The 25,579-nt window shown below is 32.5% G+C and overlaps 1 protein-coding gene across 13 annotated transcripts in view; it reads left to right on the top strand.

Moving 5' to 3' along the window:
• Nucleotides 1-25,579, top strand: part of Gug (arginine-glutamic acid dipeptide repeats grunge) — a 120,579-nt gene that overhangs the window by 5,491 nt on the left and 89,509 nt on the right. For all 13 annotated transcript variants that reach the window (XM_075306444.1, XM_075306446.1, XM_075306445.1 and 10 more), the window contains exon 2: nucleotides 1,508-2,144. Coding sequence is in view for 1 of the 13 variants with exons in the window: in XM_075306450.1 (XP_075162565.1) it covers nucleotides 2,142-2,144 (3 nt within the window). In the remaining 12 variants the exon portion in view is untranslated. The remainder of the gene's footprint in view (nucleotides 1-1,507; nucleotides 2,145-25,579) is intronic.

Below are 25,579 nucleotides of genomic sequence, written 5' to 3' on the forward strand. Positions count from 1 at the left end.
CATAAAGGACTTCCTTGCGGTTAGACTACTAAAGCCCTGAAACATTCAGAAATGTCAGCAGCATTAGTGGGAGGGAATAATCCATCGAAACTGAGATTGAACCCATGACCCTTTGTATGCAAGTCGAGAATGGTAACCATGGCAGATAAGACATACGTGCTGTTGTAGCAGCTCGGAGAAGATGATGTGATAATCCTTCATGTTGATTCCCTTCTGCTTCAACGCAGCCTATTATCGTGGGAGCTTGTGTTAACGTCACTAATCATTTATTCGGATTTAGATATATACCTGACTTTCACATGGAAGAAAGGTAATGGCTGGTGGTAGAGTTTTGGTACAATTCTTCTTTGTTGGTTTTAGTAAAGCGTGGTATATCCGTTGTGCGATCGTTTCTAAGTGTATCAGCAGACACTCGAACAAGTGATGAACTTAATAATTTACACATAAAGTTTTGCAACCCAACCCGAAAATCGAACTCGGCACCTTCGTCATGCAAAACAAACACACTTTCACTGTTCCGGATAAAAAAGAAATTAGCTTATTATCCTTCATCACTACGGATGTTGCTCGGACTTCAAGAACAGTATTACATAGTTCAAAACTAACGGGTCACTGATCTTATTGAATATCGAATTAAATATCCTTAATACATGTTGTACTCGAATTTTGATGTCTGCGCTGTTACATAGTATACATTATTAGAAAAAAAAAATATTTGAAATATATCATGAAATTTGGAAAAAAAACGAAAAAAGTCGAATTTTCCTAAAACCCACTTTTAAAACATAATCACAATAATCCACTTTTGCGATTAATGAAAAGCCTATTTTTTACGTCGCTACTTTGAATTTTCAGCATAAAATGTTTCTGCTAATTCACATTCCTCTATCAATTCCAATTCGACATTTTCGATTAGTCCATGAATTTTCAGCATAAAATGTTTCAGCTAATTCACATTCCTCTATCAATTCAAATTCGCTAAAATTCGATTAGCAAAACTAAAAAACAAAACAGTCTATTTTGACCAGTATCAAAAGACATTAGCCGATTTGGCTCTATTCGAAAAATTAATCGATCGATTAGTCGATTTTAAAGATTACAAAAAAAGTCGTATTCTTTTTTCGACAAAAACTAGATTAGCCGAAAGGACAATTTTCCAGTTTTGTATCTCTCTATGAAGCCATCGAATACGGCAATCAACTGCTTGTGTAATTAAAATTAATTTTTCAATGACAATGAGGATCGGAAATTTCACAAATTACATTTCTTGCAAACTCATCAACTTGTATTTAAAAATTTCTACTATGCCACAGATCTGCCGAGACAGCCATTTTTAAATTTAAAATTTATTAACGTTTATATACGATGCAACGATACCTATAAGAAACATTATTTCTAAGCGTTTGGAATATACATAATAGATTACCAATATATCCAATTAATTTCACTTCAAAACCACAGATAGCTAATTAAAATGTTTGCTCTTTTTTTTTTACTCTGCTTTCAGGATAATTTGCACAGATAGTTGAAGAAAGATTGAAAGAAACACAGACATGGAATAATGATAATTATGGATTACAGCGTGTTTAAAGCACTTTAATGCCAAGAAATCTTTTACACATTTAACGGCATTCCAACAATTACCACATTATTATCCCCATTGCCACAGATGTCATCCGTTCATCCTCCAAACGACCACCCCAATGGGCGTCGCTAAATAACTGACCGACAAGTAGCAGTTACACATCGTCACTGTCATATTTATCATCGTCGGCTTTTTCGACTTCAGAATCATCATTATTATCATTGTCAACGACATCATTTTCATTACTCGACACATTTTTACTCTCTTCCGGAATTGATTTTCTTTAATCGTAATCGTCTGCAATCTTCCTGTGTCGGGCTGCCGGAAAGTAGAGGGATAACCAGTTGACTTTCGCTTCATTCGCATTGCCGCTGGCTTTGGTGTTCACAGCAATAAACGACAACGACAATTACGTTTGTTTGGGAAGCATGTAAGCAATACCCTTGTCTTGTTTCCTTCTCGTTTAATTCTATGCCGAATAAAAAGGAGGTCCATTAAATAAGCATCTGTATCAACGTATCGCATCATTTTGTATTTCCTTGTCTACTCTTTTTTTATGGTAAGTTGATTTTCCTCCAATTCATCTTAATTTTTGCTTTCTATAGTGGTGTATCAAAGAACTTTGTAATATCCTTTTATGCATTTCGAGTTTTTCTTTCGAATCCTTTCCTACATAAATGAAAGAACAAAACTGTTGGAAGAAATATATAAGATACAAAGATTTAGTTTAAATGTTCTTTCTGAAATATACTAAGGACCTTAAGCTCGAAAGTAATTATTTCATTAGTGTGTATTATATTTAAATGATTGATGTAGTGCTTAGTAAGTAAAGATGATCAAAACTGCACATTTTGTCTTTTTCTAAAGAAGAAAATGTAACTTCTAATTTAATCTCATAGAAAAATTTGTTAAAACCCGTCTTCTGTTGTATTCTTGTATTGCATGGTCTACATATTCAGCAAACAGTGGCTGTTTCCCTCTTTCAGCCGACATTTTGATGTTTTACTAACAAATTTCTTTGAGTGTATGCTAGTCTAACCTATTCTTACACTGAAAAATTCTCAAATTATAATGAATAATGATTGTTTCTAGACCCCATAATCCATATTTGTAATTTATATTTATGTAATCAAACCCTGCTCTCTAATTGACTACACCATCGATTACAGGATATTGCTTAAATTTTTAAAACTAACTAAAACGTGTTTTAAATATATTAAGATATGTAATAAATAATTTTATTAAACATTCGGATCACACCTAAAGAAGTTATCCAAATTCAGTGCACCGGCTGTTTTAATGGAGGTCTTCCGTCCTATGACAAGCCCATGTTAAATTCATCGCTTCTGCGTCAATTTTGCACCACTTCCGGATCCAAAAAGAAAATTTTCATTACATTTTTGGTGACGCTTTTTTTGCTCCACTTCAACAGCCGGTGCACTGAATTTGCATCACTTCTTTAGGTGTGATCCGAATTCAATGTTTTGGATGTAAATTAAAGAATTCTGTGATATTTTGTCAAATAAATAATTTTTATATTTTTTTATATTTTTAATGGATTGTAACGCTTGTTTGAAACGTTTGACCTCAAATATTTTCAAAAATTCACAATTTTTTCAGATTGTATTTAGGATTTTTTTTTCGACAAAATTTAAATAATTTGTATCATTTTATGAATTCTTAAACTGTTTTTAACCAATTTGAAATAAAAAAAGTTAAAATTACCCATTAAAAATATGAAAAAAACATATTATAAAAAATCTAATGAAAAGAACTTCCAGTGTAGTTAAAATAAAGAACATGATTGGAAGTACATCTTCTGGAAGTGCTTATAAAGTTGTGCCTTTGGAAGAACTTCCAAATTGTTTTGCTGGGTCGTAGTAAAAAGTAGTAAAAGAGAAAAATATTGAAAATCTTCTCGAGAGTTCAAAATTTGTTAAATGTACAGGAACGAAAATATACTAAAAAATAGTAAATATGCCAATTAAAACACGAAAGAAGTATTGTGATTTGAATAAATATTTTCTAAACATGGAAGCAGGTATGTTAAATACTTTTATATCGCAATTATTTTGACAAATAGGATATTTACTTGCAGGAAACTTGAAATTCTTATTGCGATGGAAAGGAGCTATGGTTTTTACTGTGTCATTAATAGTACTCCTTGTGCAAAATTTGAAATCAAAGTAAAACTCTGGATTCTGGGTCATATAAGTAACAGGTTGGCTGATAAGTCCCCGGTCTAACAAAGAAAAACACATTTTTTGTCAAAATTCGTTCTTATTATTCAACATTATTCCCTTCAAGAGCGATACAACGATTATAACGACCTTCCAATTTTTTTATACCATTTTGGTAGTACTCCTTCAGTTTTGCCTCAAAATAGGCCTCAGTTTCGGCGATCACCTCTTCATTGCAGCCAAATTTTTCCCTGCGAGCATCCTTTTGAGGTCTGAGAACAAGAAAAAGTCGCTGGGGGCCAGATCTGGAGAATACGGTGGGCAATACGAAGCAATTCGAAGCCCAATTCATGAATATTTGCCATCGTTCTCAATGACTTGTGGCACGGTGCGTTGTCTTGGTGGAACAACACTTTTCTTCTTCATATGGGGCCGTTTTGCCGCGATTTCGACCTTCTAACGCTCCAATAACGCCATAAATTAGTCACTGTTGATGGATTTCCCCTTCTCCAGATAATCGATACAAATTATTCAGTGCGTATCCCAAAAAACAGAGGACATTACTTTGCCAGCGGACTTTTGAATCTTTCCACGCTTCGGAGACGGTTCACCGGTCGCTGTCCACTCAGCCGACTGTCGATTGGACTCAGGAGTGTAGTGATGGAGCCATGTTTCATCCATTGTCACATATCGACGGAAAAACTCGGGTGTATTACGAGTTAACAGCTGCAAACACCGCTCAGAATCATCATCACGTTGTTGTTTTTGGTCAAATGAGCTCGCGCGGTACCCATTTTGCACAGAGCTTCCGCATATCCAAATATTGATGAATGATATAACCAACACGTTCCTTTGATATCTTTAAGACCTCTGCTATCCCGATCAACTTCATTTTACGGTCATTCAAAATCATTTTGTGCATTTTTTTGATGTTTTCGTTGGTAACCACCTCTTTCGGGCGTCCACTGCGTTCACCGTCCTCCGTGCTCATTTCACCACGCTTGAATTTTGCATACCAATCAATTATTGTTGATTTCCCTGGGGCAGAGTCCGGAAACTCATTATCAAGCCAAGTTTTTGCTTCCACCGTATTTTTTCCGTTCAGAAAACAGTATTTTATCAAAACACGAAAAAGTACCAAAACATTGTCCGACTCACACCAAATTCGGCACACCTATTAATGGACCAAGAGTACCTCTACGTTTTGAATTTCATGTAAATCGGGTAAAAGTTTTAATGTCTATGTGCTGAAGACCCCAACTGGGGCGTAGGTTTATATGGGGACAAAATTGAAACTTAGCCATCTTCGAACTGGACCTGGATGTAGATAAAATACGTGTCTGCGCAAAATTTCAGCACTATAGGTTCATTATTGAAGACTGCAGCGTGATTATAACAGACAGGCGGACAACGTTATATCGTCTTATAATTTCTCCCTGATCAAGACTATATATACTTTCTTTAGTCAGAAATCGTTATTTGTATGTGTTATAAACGGAATGATAAACCCCCATACAAGATACTGATAATATGCACTATTACTGTGCTTATATTGCCCAGAAACCAGAGTTTTACTTTGATTTCAAATTTTGCACAAGGAGCACTGTTAATAACACAGTAAAAACCATGAACCCTTTCCATCGCAATAAGTTTTCTGCAAAAAATCTGGAATTTGTCAAAATAATTGCGATATAAAAGTATTTAACCTACCTGCTTCCATGTTTTGAAAATATTTTTTCAAATCACAATACTTCTTTTGTTTTTTATTTGGCATTTTTACTATAGTTTCGTTCCTATAAATTTAACAAAATTTGAACTCTGAGAGGATTTTTAATATAATAATATTATTATATACGAGTAAAGTGAAGGAACACAGCTTTTGTCAAATAAATACTTTTTATAATTTTTTTATAATTTTTAATTTTTCAAAAATTCACTATTTTTCCAGATTTGGATTTAGCATTTTTGTCGATAAAATTTAAATGATTTGTACCATTTTATGAATTCTTACTCTAACCTATCTGAAACAAAAAATTATCCATTAAAAGTATGAAAAAAGCAAGTTATAAAAAAATTGAATTAAAAGAACTTCCTGGGTAGTTAAAATAAAGATCATCATTGGGAGTGCATCTTCTGAAAGTGCTTTTAAAGTTGTGCCTTTGGAAGAACTTCCAATTTTTTTTGCTGGGGTACTAAATCATTCGGGGGGTACTACAGTACTGTTCAGGGTGAAAAAGTATTGAAAAAATACTATAATACTGCACTTTCCATCCCTGTTATGGAGTATCTGACGATATTCATTACTGAAAATTCTACTAAACATAAAAAATCTCATTTTAAGTTTTTTGATGAATTTTATGTGGTCGGTATGGAACAAATATTTTTCCTACACAGAAAAAAATATCACCAAAATATTTCCAATTAAAAAGTTAATTGAAGTTGAAAATTTTTTCAATTAATAAATTAATTGATACAATTAACTTTTTAATCATGATAGAAACATTAAGTTAATTAAGTCAATGATTGAAATTTTTAAAATGTTTAATTAAAAAATGAATTGATACAATTAACTTTTTAATCAAATTCGGAAGACTAATTCAGTTAAAAAAGTGCTGACTTTTTTTTACTTTTTTAATTAAAAATGTATTTCAAACAATCATATGTTAATCCAAATAAAAACTCTAAGCCAATCTAACTAAGTAATTAAAAATAGTTACCTTTTTTAATTAATAAATTAATTGCGTTTTGCAATCAACATCAATTAAATTTTTAATTGAATGAATTAAAAAATTTATTGAATTTTGCTGAAAAAATCAATTAATTTTTTAATCAAGAATTTTTTCTATTCCCAATTAAAACTGTGATTGATACTATCATTTTCGTGATTGAAGACATTTCAATTAAAAAATTAATTGGATCAATTAATTTGGTGATTGAATCAGAGGAAAAATTTTTTGTGTATACAAAGAAATATTTTATCGGCAATTTAGAAATTTGCATCATTAACTTATAATGGAATGGACTTTGATAGTCTGTGTGTGTGTATCAAAGGACAGTAAAAATAAACTAAAACACAAATTAAGATCTTTGAATGTATTGAATAGTCTGTGTCATTCTTATATATATGTTTTTGGAATTTGTAAAAAATAAAGGTAATAGAAGAGGAATTGAAATATCTCTTTGTCGGGGGGAGAATATTTTGAAAAATCTATCAAAACAGCAAAAATTTTACTAAACAGTAAAAAGTTTCACATTTTTGGTAGAATTCTACCAATTGTGACAACCGTTTTAACCAGGGCTGTGGAGTCGAGCCAATTTTGCTCGACTCCGACTCCAGCATTTTTCATCAGCTCGACTCTGACTCCGGAGTCGACTCCGGGTAATATAACTAAATCTCATTTTAATACCACTAATTTGTAGTTCTATTGTGGGGGTACCGTAAGTGGATCGATATAAAGTATCGTATTTATTTATGTGTGCAAAAAAAGGTCTTAATTTCACATTAGATGCCAATTAAACTCTATATTTCAAATTTAGGGCAATGTTTAATAAATAAAATAATGCTATAAATACCCATCATAATATGAGAATACTTCTACAAAATCTATGTACTTTAAATTTAAATCTAACGTTATGGGACGTAACACATTTTTAACAAAAAATAAAAATTCAAGGAAAGTCTAAAGTCGGGCGGGCCGATTATAATATACTCTGCACAACTTTTTATTTAGATCTACATTTTGATAAAATCTCAAATCAGACTTCTACAAAATCTCGGGCAATATTTGGGAAATATTTATAATTGTTTAGACAATTTCACAAAAATGCATTTATGATTCATTCATTGAAAAATTTGAAAATTTGAGTCATTTCTACAAGTTTTCGACTTAGCAGTGAGCATCAGTGAGTACACAATTTTGGAAAAATTTTTGTCTAGTAAATAAAATTTTGCAAAATTTTCTACAGAAACAAAATTTTGATGACTAAATTTTCTATAGAAATAAAATTTTGGCAAAATTTTTTATAGAAATCAAATTTTGATCAAATATATAGAATAATAGTTCACTTAGTTGGACAGATCATGTCAATTCTGCTGCGGGCCAGACTTATGCTAGGTTAAGAGCGCTGTGGTTTAGCCATTCCTATACGCCACTGAACATACGAATTCTCTTGGCGAAAACTTTACTAGTACCAGGACTGATTTATGGCTGTGAACTTTTTGCTAATTGTGACTCGGGGAGTCTACGGAGGTTAAATGTTGCCTTCAATAGCATCATCCGTTATGTGTATGGACTGAATAGGCGACAACGGGTCGCACATCTAGCGAATTCTCTGTATGGTTTCAGTTTTCAGACTCTCCTCAATTCAAAGGCTTTGATATTTTTGCAGAAACTTATAGTAAAACGGACACCGGATAACTTGTATTACAAATTGAGATTCGCAAGATCAACCAGAGGAAGAAAAATAATACCATTTAGGCGTCGATGTCTTGTTTCCGAATGGCATTTCTTTATCAGTACAATACGTCTTTGGAACACATTACCGAGCAACATACAAAGCATCAGCAACCCCTTTATTTTTAAAATGCGAATACTACAATTGTATCGGAATTAATTTACATCTATCTTGTCCTTCATAAACTTCTATTTACATACTATCACGTCTTTGCATTTAAATGTTAAATTTTTCTTCGATATTATTATAAATACTAATAACATATTACTTTTCAAAAATTATTTATTATATAAATTATTAATATTTAAAAGAAATGTTTTTCCTCAATTTTTTTTTTATAAAATTTCCCATAATATGAATTATTGTAATCCTAATTAAGATGGATATTATTTCAACTATTGAAATCTGCACTATAATTATAAGACATTGTCTTGCTGTGTAGAAATATACACATAAATAAATAAATAAATAAAAAAAAAATTTTTTGAATAAAATTTGGCAAAAATTTTTATAGAAATAAAAGTTTGAAAAAGTTACCAATAGAAATACAATTTAAAAAAAATGTGTAGCAAATAAAATTTTGCAAAATTTTCTATAGAAATAAAATTTTGCAAAATAACATATTCTATAGAAACAAAATTTTGACTAAATTTTCTATAGAAATAAAATTTTAACTAAATTTTTATAGAAATAAAATATCAATAGAAATAAAATTTAAAAAAAAAAATTGTGTTTATAGAAATAAAATATCAATAGAAATAAAATTAAAAAAAAATTGTGTAACAAACAAACTTTTGCAAAATTTTCTATACAAATAAAATTTTGACCAAATTGTCTAATAAACAATCTATTACTACAAAATGTTGGCAAACTTTTCAATAGAAATAAAATTTTGACTTAGATTTTTATAGAAATAAAATATCAATAGAAATAAAATTAAAAAAAAAAAAATTGTGTAACAAACTTTTGCAAAATTTTCTATAGAAATAAAATTTTGCAAAATATTCTATAAAGGGTGATACGGTCAAAATTTGGTCAAGGGAAAACGCGTGTAAATCAGTGAAATCGTTTATTTAAAAAATCAAATTAAATTTCTTTTTCAAGTTCAATTAGTATAAAATTCAGGAAAAATATTCAGTTAGGCTTTCGCTTTTCCAAATCCGAATTGCCGGGCCTCACGCTTGACACCTGCCATCAGATTTTGTACAGCCACCTTGTCCACCTTCTTCGCCGCTGAAAGTCAGTTTGCCTTGAACTTCTGCTCGTTGTTAGCAGTTTTTTTGGTCTTCTTTAGGTTCCGCTTGACAATAGCCCAGTATTTCTCAATTGGGCGGAGCTCTGGCGTGTTGGGAGGGTTCTTGTCCTGGAACCACCTGTACGTTGTTGGCCGGCGTACCACTCCATGGCCTTTTTACCGTAATGGCAAGATGCCAAATCCGGCCAAAACAGTACGGAACAACCGTGTTTCTTCAGGAAAGCAGCAAACGTTTATTCAAACACTCTTTCACATAAATTTCTTGGTTGACAGTCCCGGAAGCTATGAAAATGCTGCTTTTCAAGCCACAGGTACAGATGGCTTGCCAAACCAGATATTTCTTTGCGAACTTTGACAGTTTTATGTGCTTGAAAATATCTGCTACCTTTCCCCTTCTTTTTGCCGTATAAAACTCCTGTCCCGGAAGCTGCTTGTAGTCGGCTTTGACGTAGGTTTCTTCGTCCATTACCACGCAGTCAAACTTCGTCAGCATCGTCGTGTGCAGCCTCCGGGATCGCGCTTTGGCCGTCGTATTTTGTTTATCATCGCGATTTGGAGTCACTATCTTGTTGTAAGTCGATAGTCCGGCTTGTATTTTGGCTCGATGCACGGTTGTAGACGATACACCCAGCTTATTTGCGGCATCTCGGAGAGAGAGGTTAGGGTTTCGCTTGAAACTACCGGCAACTCTCTTTGTCGTCTCAGCGGCTTCCGGTTTTCGATTTCCCCCCGATCCAGAATTCCTGGCTGTCGACAAACGTTCCCCAAACACTTTAATTACATTTGTAACGGTTGATTTGGCAACTTTTAGCGATTTTGCCAGCTTTGCGTGCGAGTAGCTCGGATTTTCGCGATGCGCGAGCAAAATTTTGATACGCTGCTCTTCTTGCTTGGACGGCATTTTGACAACTGAAGAGTGAATTCCAAAATCGAAATAGGAGCAACATTCTACACACACACACCTTCAAAATGAGGGGTGTTCAGGTTTTTTAAATGCAAAATTGAAAGAAATACGTCAAGTTTATATTGACCAAATTTTGACCGTATCACCCTTTAGAAACAAAATTTTGACTTAATTTTCTATAGAAATAAAATTTTGACTAAATTTTCTATAGAAAAAAATATTTCTATAGTAAAAAAATTTTGAATAATTTTTTTATAGAAATAAAATTTTGACAAAACTTTTTATAGAAATAACATTTTGACAAAATTTTCTATAAAAAGCAACTTTGAAAAAATTTTCTGTCAATATTCCACATATGTATATGGCCTTAAAATAAAATTAAAAAAATAATAATTTCGGGTATTAAAATGGATCGATCCAGCCCATCTGCTAGTCTAACATTCTAGGAAACATCAAAAGAAAGCCGTAATTGGAAGTTGATTTTCATTTACAATCATGCTGCACATTGATCGAATGAATAACGCAATGGAAACTAATTTGCGTAAAAACTAGCTTAGTTACAAAAATGTGAAGTGTTTTAAAAAATTTGGTTTAGCCGGAGTCGGAGTCGAGCAAAATTTTTACGACTCCGACTCCAAGACTCCGGCTCCACAGCCCTGGTTTTAACCGTACACAAACTTTAATTGTATATTTCCAATGTATGAAGTTTTCGTTAGCCGGTGAAAACGTGTTAGAAAAGACATGTATTTCAATATGTATTTTTCTATATTTTCTATAGAAATAAAAGACTCCGACTCCGGCTCCACAGCCCTGGTTTTAACCGTACACAAACTTTAATTGTATATTTCCAATGTATGAAGTTTTCGTTAGCCGGTGAAAACGTGTTAGAAAATACATGTATTTCAATATGTATTTTTCTATATTTTCTATAGAAATAAAATTTTGACTAAATTTTCTATAGAAAAAAATATTTCTATAGTAAAAAAATTTTGAATAAATTTTTTATAGAAATAAAATTTTGACAAAATTTGCTATAGAAATAAAATTTTGACAAAACTTTTTATAGAAATAACATTTTGACAAAATTTTCTATAAAAAGCAACTTTGAAAAAATTTTCTGTCAATATTCCACATATGTATATGGCCTTAAAATAAAATTAAAGAAAAAAATAATAATTTCGGGTATTAAAATGGATCGATCCAGCCCATCTGGTAGTCTAACATACTAGGAAACATCAAAAGATAGCCGTAATTGGAAGTTGATTTTCATTTACAATCATGCTGTACATTGATCGAATGAATAACGCAATGGAAACTAATTTGCGTAAAAACTAGCTTAGTTACAAAAATGTGAAGTGTTTTAAAAAATTTGGTTTAGCCGGAGTCGAGCAAAATTTTTACGACTCCGACTCCGTCTCCACAGCCCTGGTTTTAACCATACACAAACTTTAATTGTATATTTCCAATGTATGAAGTTTTCGTTAGCCGGTGAAAACGTGTTAGAAAAGACATGTAATTCAATATGTATTTCATGTGTTGTAGGTAGTTTGCCGACTAATATTTAAATTATTGAGTGTACGTGTGATTGTGTGAATATTTATCTATTGTTGCCGGTCCCCTTCGCCAAGTCTCTTCGCAGCAGTTAACAATGCATTTGCTTTTGTAATTGGTGCTATTGCTGTGCTGCATCAGTTTACACGGTTTATTAATTTACACATTTGTTTTTCTTTGTGTATCGTTGTTGTTGTTGTTTTAACACACTTCATTGTTGTGAATGGGCGTGAAAAAAAGTAATCATATGAATGGATTATAAAACAACAAATAAGCAAAGCAGCAAGACGTAATCCGGCTTTCCAATACGTCTGTTATTCATTCAGACATATAGACAATTGTGCGTGCTAATGTCTGTCCCCATCTATACAATAGTTCGCATCAATTCACACCACCCTCTCATCGAGTTATTAAATTTATAATTTAATAAACACCCGATAGCTTTATGTGATTTGATTTATTTGTTCACCATGGACCATGAACATTTAAAACCAAATAATACATTTAAATGTGAAATGACCAATTTGTTATCAATAACACTCTGCGTTATGATCTCAACCGAACAATATGAACAGTTAACTTAAGCATTGTTATCTTTTATACTAAATAATAATAATTTGTGTGCATTATAATTTACTACTTTCTAAGCATGTCATTATGAGCTGACAACATAGTTCACAAAGTTTTTGGTAATGTTGGGAAGTTACAAACAAATATGAAAATTATTTATTTTTTTTGTTATTATTTAATTTTAGCTATTTAGGCCTAAATTATTTTTGAAATAAAACTCTTTTATTTCATATTCTTCCTTCTTATTTATTTATCATTTGTTATAAATTAAAAAAAAAAAAACACACACACACCAGTTAAAGAACCAGTTACAAATGTAATCTTCTTTAAAAGATATTTACAAATACTGGCATCACAGCTGCCAGTATTTCTAAGAATATACAATATGATAAAAAAAGTAGTTTAATATATATATATTTCAAATTAGCTTATTGTCATTATAAAAAACTCATAAAGACGACAAATATTATTATTAGCCATTATTAAGTGCTCAAAATACTGCGGCCATACTAAGATGTCTGTTTAGATTAATGAACAGTGTTTGCTGATAAAAAAAAAAACAAGCACCCGACGACGATTGATATACTATATATATATTATATATACAGTGATGGACAAAAATATAGGGTCAACTTTTATGCAAAAAACACTTATCGGTTGATATAAGTCAATATTATTACACTGAGTTTCTGTGTTTCTTTAATTCGAAGGTCTTGCATCGACCCGTTTCCAAAAAAATATATATAAGGCATAGTCGTATACGCGAACTTTCATAATATAGATTTTCATTAGATTCAGTTTTGTATTTATCAGTTAATTTACATTGTAGAAAAAAAGCAACATAAAATCTAATCCTATATTGCATTCTGCAGAGTAAAACTTTGTACCAACTTGTGAGTAGATCACTGCACAGAAAAATTTTCTGATATAATACATCTCGTTTTTCTCTTCCAATCTGATGAAATTTTATCATATTTGAAATTTAACTTTGTAACCACCACCTAAGCCAGTATTCGATTTGTTGAGCGCTCGTAACTTCTGGTTTCCATCGTACACTTCTCTTATTCCTAAATTATTGCCAGCCCCTGTTTCTAAGCTGGGTCATACGAATAACCCCTTCACCGATAGGGTTAACTCTTTGTCCAGTAAGGGCAGAGCACTAAGCAAGGTAGTGTTCCAAGTAGAGGTGTGCACGTGAGTAATATTTTACTCACGCTCACGCACACTCACACTCACGACGGAGAAATCTTATTCACGCACACTCACGCACGATATTTTTTGGTAGGACTCACGCTCACGCACGCTTACGAAAAGAAAATTTGTACTCACGCACGAAAATCTTTCAAATGTCGTGACTCACGAAAAATGTCGTGACTCACGAATAATTTTATGAAGCTATGAAAATGCTGCTTTTCAAGCCACAGGTACAGATGGCTTGCCAAACCAGATATTTCTTTGCGAACTTTGACAGTTTTATGTGCTTGAAAATATCTGCTACCTTTCCCCTTCCTTTTGCCGTATAAAACTCCTGTCCCGGAAGCTGCTTGTAGTCGGCTTTGACGTAGGTTTCGTCGTCCATTACCACGCAGTCAAACTTCGTCAGCATCGTCGTGTACAGCCTCCGGGATCGCGCTTTGGCCGACGTATTTTGTTTATCATCGCGATTTGGAGTCACTACCTTCTTGTAAGTCGATAGTCCGGCTCGTAATATATTGTTAATTGGGCCAGGTTTGGCTTTGTATATATTACTTTGGAGAATAATAAATGAAAATGAAATGAAATTGGGGACAAGAGCCAGAAAAATACTGGCAACACTGCTTCTGTGCTCTCAATTCTAGGTTCCCGTTCATTATTTCCACTGCCCTCCTGGCTGTCGTCCTAATCTTCTTGAGTAGTTCTCCAGACTTTTTCTTTTTCAGCTCGGCCCGCATTGCCTCTATTGACTTTACGTTCATTCTCCTAAGATCTTCAAATTGCTTGCAGCCATGGCGGCATCGCTTTTGATCTGAAACTATAGATCTTAAGTTCAGCATCGTCTATAATTTCTCTGGTTGACGTAGTTTTCATTGTTCCAATAATGCCAAGACAACACGTTCGATGAACCCGTTTTAAAATGTCTATGTTGCACATCCTCTCCATCGATGGATTGGCTTAAATACTCTCTCGTGTATCTATTGCGTCACCTTTGAATTCAGGACCCATTTAGAGTCCACCGCTCTTCTGCACAGTGTTTAACATCTGTAGGATTTCTCAGTCTTCCCTTGGATGTGGCGCTTCGAATTTAGTTTCGTGTAACCACCATACAACGATGTTTCTCTAAGTAGTTTACCGCAATGTGGAACGTCCTTCAGACTCGGCCATAAAACGGAGGTCCCTTTTCATTGAGCTAAACATAGAATGGGACAGCACTCTGTGATAAGAGAGAAGTTCATAACTGTGGTATCGCAATGGACAGAATAATATAAGTGAGCCACTATACCTAACCTAGTGTTTCCAAACATTCTGCAAAGATCTATTGCATTTGCAATCAAGAGAAGAATGTCAAAGCTAACACTGACATAAAATCCAAATAAAACATTGACCCCCTCTCAAAGAAAACAAACATATCAATTGATAAAAAAACTAAAATAATAGACAAAAATTCTATTGTTATAATGTTATTCGGTAAGACTACACTGCAAATATTTTTTTTGATACAAAGACGACATAAGATATCTATAGCAAATGCCGAAAAGTATCCTGCTCAGGAAAATTTGAAATAGATAAATGTAGACGTCCTATAAAAACGTAAACCTTAATATAATGAGGGATTTCTATTTCTGGAGTGGGACAATGATCATGGATCCTGGAGGGAGTGGATACCAATTCGGACTAAAAAGGGGATGATACCAATTGGAAATGCTTCTTAAATAGATATACACTACACACAAAAATTTTTTTTCTGATTCAATCACGAAATTAATTGATCCAATTAAATTTTTAATTGAAATGTCTTTAATCACAGAAATGAGAATATCAATTTTAAAAAATTAATTGACAGTCAATTAAAAAATTAATTGATCCAATTAAAAAATTAATTGATACTATTATTTTGTGTGATTGATTTTTAATTCAATTAAAAAATTTGTTGAATCAATTAAATTTTTAATTGAATATTTCTTAAAACTCAATTAAGATTTTAATTGGAAAAATTTTCGTGCAATTTTTTTCTGTGTAGAGGTGTGCACGTGAGGAATATTTTGTTCACGCTCACGCATACTCACGACGGAGAAATCTTATTCACGCACTATATTTTTTGGTAGGGCTAACGCTCACGCACGCTCACGAAAAGAAAATTTGTATTCATGCACACACACACAAAAAAAATTTTTCTGATTCAATCAAAAAATTAATTGATCCAATTAATTTTTTAAGTGAAATGTCTTCAATCACAGAAATAATAGTATCAATTAAAAAATTATTTGAAGGTCAATTAAAAATTTAATTGATCCAATTAAAAAATTAATTGATACTATTAATTTTTGTGATTGATTTTTGTTTCAATTAAAAAATTTGTTGAATCAATTAAATTTTCAATTGAAAATTTTTTAAAACTCAATTAAAATTTGAATTGAAAAAATTTTCGTGAAAATTTTTTCTGTGCACGCACGAAAATCTTTTAAATGTCGTGACTCACGAAAAATGTCGTGACTCACGAATAATTTTGTGAGTAATTTATATACAGAACCTAACTGAAAACATGAGTACACACAAAAAAAATTTTTTCTGATTCAATCACGAAATTAATTGATCCAATTAATTTTTTAATTGAAATATCTTCAATCACAGAAATGATATCATCAATTAAAAAATTAATTGGCAGTCAATTAAAAAATTAATTGATCCAATTAAAAAATTAATTGATACTATTAATTTGTGTGATTGATTTTTATTTCAATTAAAAAATTTGTTGATTCAATAAAATTTTTGATTGAAAATTTTTTAAAACTCAAGATTTTAATTGGAAAAATGATCGTGAAATTTTTTTCTGTGTATGATTCAAATCGAGAGCGTTATAAAACTCTTTACACCTAGGATATCACAAAAATTATAAATGGTAAGCGGGATTATTTTCGTGAGCCTGTTTTTTCCGAAATTCCTTACTCACGCACGCTCACCAAGATATTATTTTCGTGAATCACGCTCACGCACGACATTTGGTTGGTTAATCACGCTCACGCACATTCACGCCGTTGCCCTCAGCGTGAGTCACGAACGTTTTCGTGAGACACGACAATTTCGTGTCACGTGCACACCTCTAATATACACAGAGGACAATTATACAAAGCACACTTGGTGTGTGTGGCAAACAAAAAATAATTGAAGGATAGCATCGATGATATCAGACAAATGTAATAGAAAATATTCTTCCATTCAATTGGATAAAAAAGGAGAAAAAGGATTGAATTATGGAAAAAGTGGGCAATGAAATCTCATAAACCTATTCGGAAATTATTATTTATTGACCTTGAAGGCTTTATATTACAATCACTAGAAAGAAAGAAAGGAAGAAATAATGAATGAAATATATATGTATCACATTAGACGAAATAAATTTCATTTGTATTAAGTAATTAAATGCTTAAGATCGCCATCAGCCACTCATTGTAAACACACAACAAATCTATATCAAATTTCAAAACTGTTAGAATTCAACCGCAAAATAATGATTATTGTACAATTGATAAACGGAAAGTGTAAACTACAAATCACTACCGTACGCCAATTACAATAATACACCAACCAAACCACCACCGTTACCACAACAGGCCACAACCTCAACAAGAAATAAACACATGAACGCCACACAGTCTATCGACGCGAATAGAGGGCTTGAAGAAAAACAAAAACGAAATTGAATTACAAATGCTGGGATGGTGAGTAAGTCGAAAAATTAAATCAAATTTGTTATCATGACATAAACACTCTCTTTATAAATACTTAAATACAATTTAACACGAAACCCTATCATCATTAGTGTATAACGAAATACAATGAGACGCAAAACATCAAGTACTTTAAAATTATACATTTCGTGCATACACTTAGAATAAATAATTTTCAGTATGGCAGAAAATTATTTATTAGTACTGAGATGTCAGCATGATTTTTTTTTCCAATATATGGAAAACAAGGGTCCGTGTATGAAGTAGGATTGAATAGCATGTGCTCGGAGACAATAGCAGAACCGGATAAAAAATAGTTAACTGCTAAATGACAAAACCACAAGTCGCCTGCCATGCATTTAAGACTATTCGACTCGGGTCGGGTTTTTCGTAACTGGGAGTCAGTTATGTTACTGAGAAGAGACGTTTCGTCCATTACTCAATTTTAGGAACATGGACAAATTTTTTGACTTCTGTTTTTCTACAAATTCGACTTTGGTTTCTGTTCAAATTGACTTTTAATGGCTGGTTGGTGGTTTATATGCCTATTTTAAGCTTCATGAAAAGTCGAGTCGTAGGCTTTTGAAAACCATGCCGTTTTAAGATTTTAAAAAAAACTTTTTCGCCTTTCTCAAACTTTGGAAATTTATTATTGCAAATCTTGATCATTTCTTCTACCCAGCAAAAAAAATTGTTGAAGTTCTTCTAAAGGCACAACTTTAAAAGCACTTCAAAAAATGCCGTTTCAAAAGATGTTTTTTTTAACTACACAGGAAGTTATTTTGAATTAATTTTTTAAAACTCGCTTTTTTTCATATTTTTAATAAGAAATTTTATTTTTTTTTGTTTCAAATTGGTTAAAAAGAGGGAAAGAATTAATAAAATGATAAAAATTATTTAAATTTTATGAAAAAAAAAAAATCTAAACCCATTCAAGTAAAATTGCAAATTTTTCAAAATATTTGAGGTCAATCTTTTTAAACAGAAAGCATTAAAAATTAGAAAGCATTAAAAATCATAAAAAACTATAAAAAATATTTATTTGTCAAAACATGGCACACACCTTAAGAAGTGATGCAAATTCAGTGCAACGGTTGTTGAAATGGTGGACATCCGTCCTAAAGGGTGATACGGTCAAAATATGGTCAAGGGAGAACGCGTGTAAATCGGTGAAATCGTTTATTTAAAAAATCAAATTAAATTTCTTTTTCAAGTTCAATTAGTATAAAACTCAGGAAAAATATTCAGTTAGGCTTTCGCTTTTCCAAATCCGAATTGCCGGGCCTCACGCTTGACACCTGCCATCAGATTTTGTACAGCCACCTTGTCCACCTTCTTCGCCGCAGAAAGCCAGTTTGCCTTGAACTGCTGCTCGTCCTTAGCAGTTTTTTGGTCTTCTTTAGGTTCCGCTTGACAATTGGGCGGAGCTCTGGCGTGTTGGGAGGGTTCTTGTCCTTGGGAACCACCTGCACGTTGTTGGCGGCGTACCACTCCATGGCCTTTTTACCGTAATGGCAAGATGCCAAATCCGGCCAAAACAGTACGGAACAACCGTGTTTCTTCAGGAAAGGCAGCAGACGTTTATTCAAACACTCTTTCACGTAAATTTCTTGGTTGACAGTCCCGGAAGCTATGAAAATGCTGCTTTTCAAGCCACAGGTACAGATGGCTTGCCAAACCAGATATTTCTTTGCGAACTTTGACAGTTTTATGTGCTTGAAAATATCTGCTACCTTTCCCCTTCCTTTTGCCGTATAAAACTCCTGTCCCGGAAGCTGCTTGTAGTCGGCTTTGACGTAGGTTTCGTCGTCCATTACCACGCAGTCAAACTTCGTCAGCATCGTCGTGTACAGCCTCAGGGATCGCGCTTTGGACGTCGTATTTTGTTTATCATCGCGATTTGGAGTCACTACCTTCTTGTAAGTCGATAGTCCGGGTCGTTTTTTGGCTCGATGTACGGTTGTAGACGATACACCCAGCTTATTTGCGGCATCTCGGAGAGAGAGTTTAGGGTTTCGCTTGAAACTACCGGCAACTCTCTTTGTCGTCTCAGCGTTGATTTGGCAACTTTTAGCGATTTTGCCAGCTTTGCGTGCGAGTAGCTCGGATTTTCGCGATGCGCGAGCAAAATTTTGATACGCTGCTCTTCTTGCTTGGACGGCATTTTGACAACTGAAGAGTGAATTCCAAAATCAAAATAGGAGCAACATTCTACACACACACACACCTTCAAAATGAGTGGTGTTTTTTAAATGCAAAATTGAAAGAAATACGTCAAGTTTATATTGACCAAATTTTGACCGTATCACCCTTTATGACAAGCCCATGTTAAATTCATCGCTACTGCGCCAATTTTGCACCACTTCCGGATTCAAAAAGAACATTTTCACTACTTTTTTGGCGACGCTTTTTTTGCTGGGTAATGATTCGTCGATAGCCTTGCTGCAAGTAGAGGATGCTGATGATAAAAGTTCCAAAATGTTCGTCGATCTAACCGTCATGCAATCTAGAAGGTTTTGTCCGAATCATTTTTTTCTCTTTTGTTGAAGGTACTCTGCAGCTTGGTCGACAAAGCTCTATGACAACCCCATGTAAAATTAATTGCAGATTTTTCAAATCATATAACAATTTTTAAAATTTGAAAAAATTCGAAAAATCGACTTTTCCAAATTTTCGCAAAAGTTGGAAAATCGATCCTCATTACAATCTCTAAAGCAAATTAGCATTATTTCGGATCACAAAGAGGGACCCAAACCAATTGTTTGGTTGCTCTTTTTTTCTACTGGGTTACTAATGCCCATGCGACATTTGGAAATGACTTCTATGTCAGCGTTGTCGACAATAGTCGTTTACGATAAATATACTTAGTGCACGGTAATAAATTGCTTTTGCGATACTTTTGTCATCAGGCTTCAGTAGAAAATTAATTCTACCCATTTTCCAGTCATTTATTTTTTTTAAAGCATGTAATTTTAAGCCTATTTGGTTGAATTATGTAATTACAATGAACTACATTCAATAATCGTATGCATTAAAATATTAAGATTTATAAAATAAAGCTTTGGTATAAATAATATTAAATTTTTTTATTCTATATGAAAAAAATTTTTAAAATAAATAAAAAAAAAATTTCAAAAAGCAAGATTTTAGGATAAATTCATTGATATTTGAAAGAATACGGTATGCATAGAAAACTGTACTGTTTTATGGGGAAACTGATCAAGCAAAATTGAACTTAATTGTAATCCATATTTTTGAGATTTCCATAACACGTTGATAATAAAAACAAAAATGAATTAAAAGTGAAGAAAAAATCATTGGAGCAAAATCATTAATTAAACTGTAATTCATTCTTAATTGGACGAAAAGTTTATTCTCCTTTAGTTTGTATTGTACTTATTTGTACGGTCTTCAATATTTTTTCCCACGTTTGTGTCATAACGTTTCTAAGACATAGTTGGAGTAAAAATGGGGAAATTTAAAAATAAACTAAAACAAAATAATGTTTTGAAAATAAACATAAGTTAATGTACCATCCCGAAGATTAAGAAATTTTGAAGTTTTTCATGTTCCTTGTCATAGAACTAGCTACGCTATGAATGAGCCCATCACCAGATTTCTTACAGAATGTAATAGAATAAGTTTGCTATACGACGTAGACTTTTCTTTGAATATTAATCAATTTAAGAACTTGTTAAACACAATTTATTATTAAGCATTAGTGTGTAAGGAATATTTTCCCTAGACGAAATAAATAAATAAATAAATTGTAGTATCAATTTAATAACTGGCTTTGTTTCTGTGTACAAAATAAACTTGAAACATATTCATGAAAGCTTCCACATATCAAACTACTACTCCTACTGTGAAAGTACACGCTCACAAAAAATCGCTTCTGTAACATATACTCCCAAACATATTTTGCTTCAAGCATATACTTTTTTGGGTATTGCCCAAACATTTATATGTTTGATCTCTTCCAATATATAATATGTTTGAAAGCATATTGGTCTAAACAATATATGTTTGGGTAGTCTAAGTTCCAAACATTTTGTATTTTTGCATCCAAATTCAATAATGTTGTCTTCCAAAACAACAATATGTTATTATATGAACATATAATATGTTTGGAAGCATTTTGCACCCAAAATTATTATATGCTTAAAAAAAATTCTCAAAATTTTATTTATTTATTTATATATTTACAATCATAATGAATTATGAAAATAAACAGGTAATATAGGTGCTGACAACATAGGTTTTCGACCTGAATGCTCAAAATTTTGTTTCTGCCCAATTGTATATTCCCCCACATCTTTCGCACTATGTATGATTTTTTTATTTTAATTTTACCTTTTGCCGGACGGGGATTCGAACAGCGGACCACACAGTTTGTAAGGATCAAAGAAGTAGCTGATCAATTGCCCAAGGAAAAATAAAATGTTAATTTTGTAATAACAAGCAACAACCACCAACTTAATTCAATATCGCTCCCTGTTAAATAGCGCTCCAAGCTACTAAACACATATATGTTTATAGGCTATTTCTAAATTAATATATGTTTGCATCCAAGCATATTATATTTACAAACATTTTATGTCCCAAACATAATATGTTCTAACATATTAACATATATGTCCCAAACATGTTATGCTAGTTTATGAACATTATATGCTTGCACTCAAAAATATTGTGTTTAAAAATTTGTGTTCCAAACATATAATGTTTATAGCCAAACATATGAAAAACAGTCTTTTTCAACCGTGTACATAGCCTCTGGTTCATAACAACGCCCACATTCTAAGCCTAATTGTAAAGTATATAAAATATAGGAAGAATGAACTGTTTAAAGTCGAGCAATTACTAAATCTAATTGGTTTAATTAACTTTGTGTTTGATGCTGCTAAACTTTTTTGAGTGATACCACGCAGAAACCCTATTCGTTACAAAAGGTAGTATTGGTTCAACTACAAATATTTCATAAAAACTAATAATAATCATTAATAATCAATAAATATAATATCTACACCCTCAAAAAAAAAAAATTGCTTCAAAACATAGTTAGCAGGAAGCACATATATTATTGGATATTGCCGAAACATTATTATGTTTGTTTTATGTGACTATATGATATGTTTGGATGCGTTTTGAGCCCAAAAATATTATATGCTTGGAATAATTTTTACCCAAAGAAGATTGTGCTCAAAAAAAAAAAAATATTTCTGCTTAATTGCATATTCTCTCACATCTTTCTCACTTCCACGATAATTTTTAGTTCTTAGGACCTTTTTCTGTAATGCAAACAATGCTGAAGAAATTATTCAATTTTATAAATTAGTTAAATTTTACCTTTCGCCTGGACGGAGAATCGAACCGAAGACCATATAGTTTGTAAGCCAACACACTATCCACGGGGCTACGTATCTGTTATAGTCACCAATAGACAATTATCTTTATAAGTTACATTTATATAGCATAGTTTGCATCGCCCACGAGCCGATGCAAACAAAACATTATTCAACAGAAATATACTTTTTTTGGCCACGTGGAGCAATGGTTAGCATGTCCGCCTTGCATGCAAAGGGTCCTGGGTTCAATCCCAGCTCCGACCGAACACCAAAACAATTTTTTTGTTTATATACAGTGCACTCGCGGTAACGTGAACACCGCCTAACGTGAACTGCGTATAACGTGAACACGCTTTTTCTTACACTAACTACTCCGCAACGCTGAAAAACATGAAATTTGACGTTAAAGGCAGATTCACAATGCCAAATACAAATACACTTACGGGATTTTTTAGTGATCTAGTTTGACTTTTTTCGTGAATTTTATTTATTAATTTAAATTGCTTTATAATTCCATACCCACTGATATTTTTCCGATCTCTTTTTTTTTAAATTTTTTCATGAAATGAAATTAAGTTTTTAATACTAATAATAACAAAAATAAAAGACTATCGTTAGCTGTGTGGCAAGTGGCACCGTCCTGCTGAAACCACATATTGTCCACATCCATATCTTCCAATTCGGGCCATAAAAAGTTCGTTATCGTCTCACGATAGCGAACACCATTCACAGTAACTGCCTGACCGGCCTCATTTTGGAAAAAATACGGCCCGATGATGCCGCCAGCCCATAAACCGCACCAAACAGTCACTCTTTGTGGGTGCATTGGTTTTTCGACAAACACTCTTGGATTCTCATTCACCCAAATGCGGCAATTCTGTTTATTGACGAATCCACTGAGGTGAAAATGTGCCTCATCACTGAAGATGATTTTCTTCGAAAATTGATCATCCACTGTTGCCATTTCTTGGAACCATTTAACACGTTGTTGGATTGTGTATCTCTATGGTTCAAATTGAGTAAGTCTGAAATAGAGAAATGTCAAATAAAATTCGGAAAAAAACTTGGCGTTTAGGTGTGGTTTACATTCAACATCGGCCCTTACAATTTAACCACCCTTTAGTAAGAATGGGTTTTATTCTCTTGGGTAAAATTAGTAGAAGTGTACACGTTCACGAATTTATCATTAATTCAGCGGTTTAAAACTAATGAAAACGAGAGATATTTATATTTTCTAATTCTAGTGCAATTGTATTTGTTGATCATTAATCAGCTGATAATTGCAAGTTTTTTTCTGGGAAAAATGTTTTTACTGTGAAATGTAAACGAAGGACTGCCAGTAAAAATTTGTGATAGTAATCAAAATGTATCGAGTACGCAAACAGAGCTAATATGTTTTAAATGTTGTTATAGTCTTACAGAAGTAGAATTAAAATGAATACCATTAAAACAATATGCACTTTATGTGTGAAAATGTAATTTTTGATACAAAAAAATTTAGCTTTTTTTCTAGCTATTTTTTTTTAGAATTTTTTAGCTTTTTTTGGCAAATCTAGCGGTTTTTGGTGAAACAATTCTGGCAACGCTGATGCTACGTCACGTTCCGCCATTTCTACACTCAGAGAAGAAATATGTTCACCCTAAACATGTTTTAAGAGCAAAATGTTATTTTTGGGTGGTGACCATGTAACATGGTTTTCGCAACCATGTTATTTTCTCGAAAATCATGTATCTGATTTCGGCAAGCAGGTTATATTTGACGAGAAAATAACATTTTAGTGACAAACATGTTACATGGTCACCATACAAAAATAACATTTTGCTCGTGAAACATGTTTGAGGTGATCATATTCCTTCTCTGCGTGTACCCTCAGAGACAGTCCACCTAATTCTCTCTAGCCAATTTAATATAATTTTAGTTCATGAAAATTTAGTTGATTTTAGTTAAACTTTGCCAAATATTATTAAATTTTCCTTATATTAATTGCTATGAATTAAATAATAATTTGGTTCACCTTTTAATAAAATTTTTCAATTTTTATCATGCTGGAATGTAAAATTTATATTTGACAGAAAGTGACATCTAGGTGCCTTAACTTGTTCTATTTACTCCTAAGCGATGCTTAGGATGCTATATGCTAAACTAATTCTATTTTAGTTCATGCCATCATTACCTTTTGAGAAAATTTCCTTGACTGTAATACTTTGTTGTATACGTTAGTTAAATTAACTAAAAAAGGAGAAAAAAAAATTATACACAAATGAAGCAGTGTCTCCCATAAAATAGTGTAGAAATTCTTAAATTTTGTAAATTTTACCAAAAATGTGTCCATCTTGAACTTCATATGGCACTAAAGATTTTTTTGCAATTATATTTCATGTTAGCCTGATACCGAAACAGGCAATTAACGTCCAAATGCATTATATCTAATTGTACAATTATTAATCGAGCTTTTATGGACAGATTTAGATTAAGGAACATGATTAATAGAGTCATTGAAAAGAAAACGCCAGATACAAATCTATACACGCCTGGACTGTACATGTTTCGATTCGGGCGAATGAATCTTTCCACAGCCTTTAGTATAGATCTGGCTGGGAGAGATAACACAATTTTGGGCCCTTTATGCTAACTCCTTATGGAGAAAACATTTGGGAATTTTTCCTCTTACAAATTGAATCATCTTTTCTCCCACTGTACATCATCTTTTCATATAACTACAAGTCCCTTATAAAATTTGTAAAACCCCTTGCAAAATTTTTTGTAAAATTTTTTTGCAATTTTCAATTCCAATTTGGTCCCTCA

This window comes from Haematobia irritans, chromosome 4, assembly GCF_050003625.1.
Source record: "Haematobia irritans isolate KBUSLIRL chromosome 4, ASM5000362v1, whole genome shotgun sequence".
NCBI classification, from domain to species: Eukaryota; Metazoa; Arthropoda; class Insecta; order Diptera; family Muscidae; genus Haematobia; species Haematobia irritans.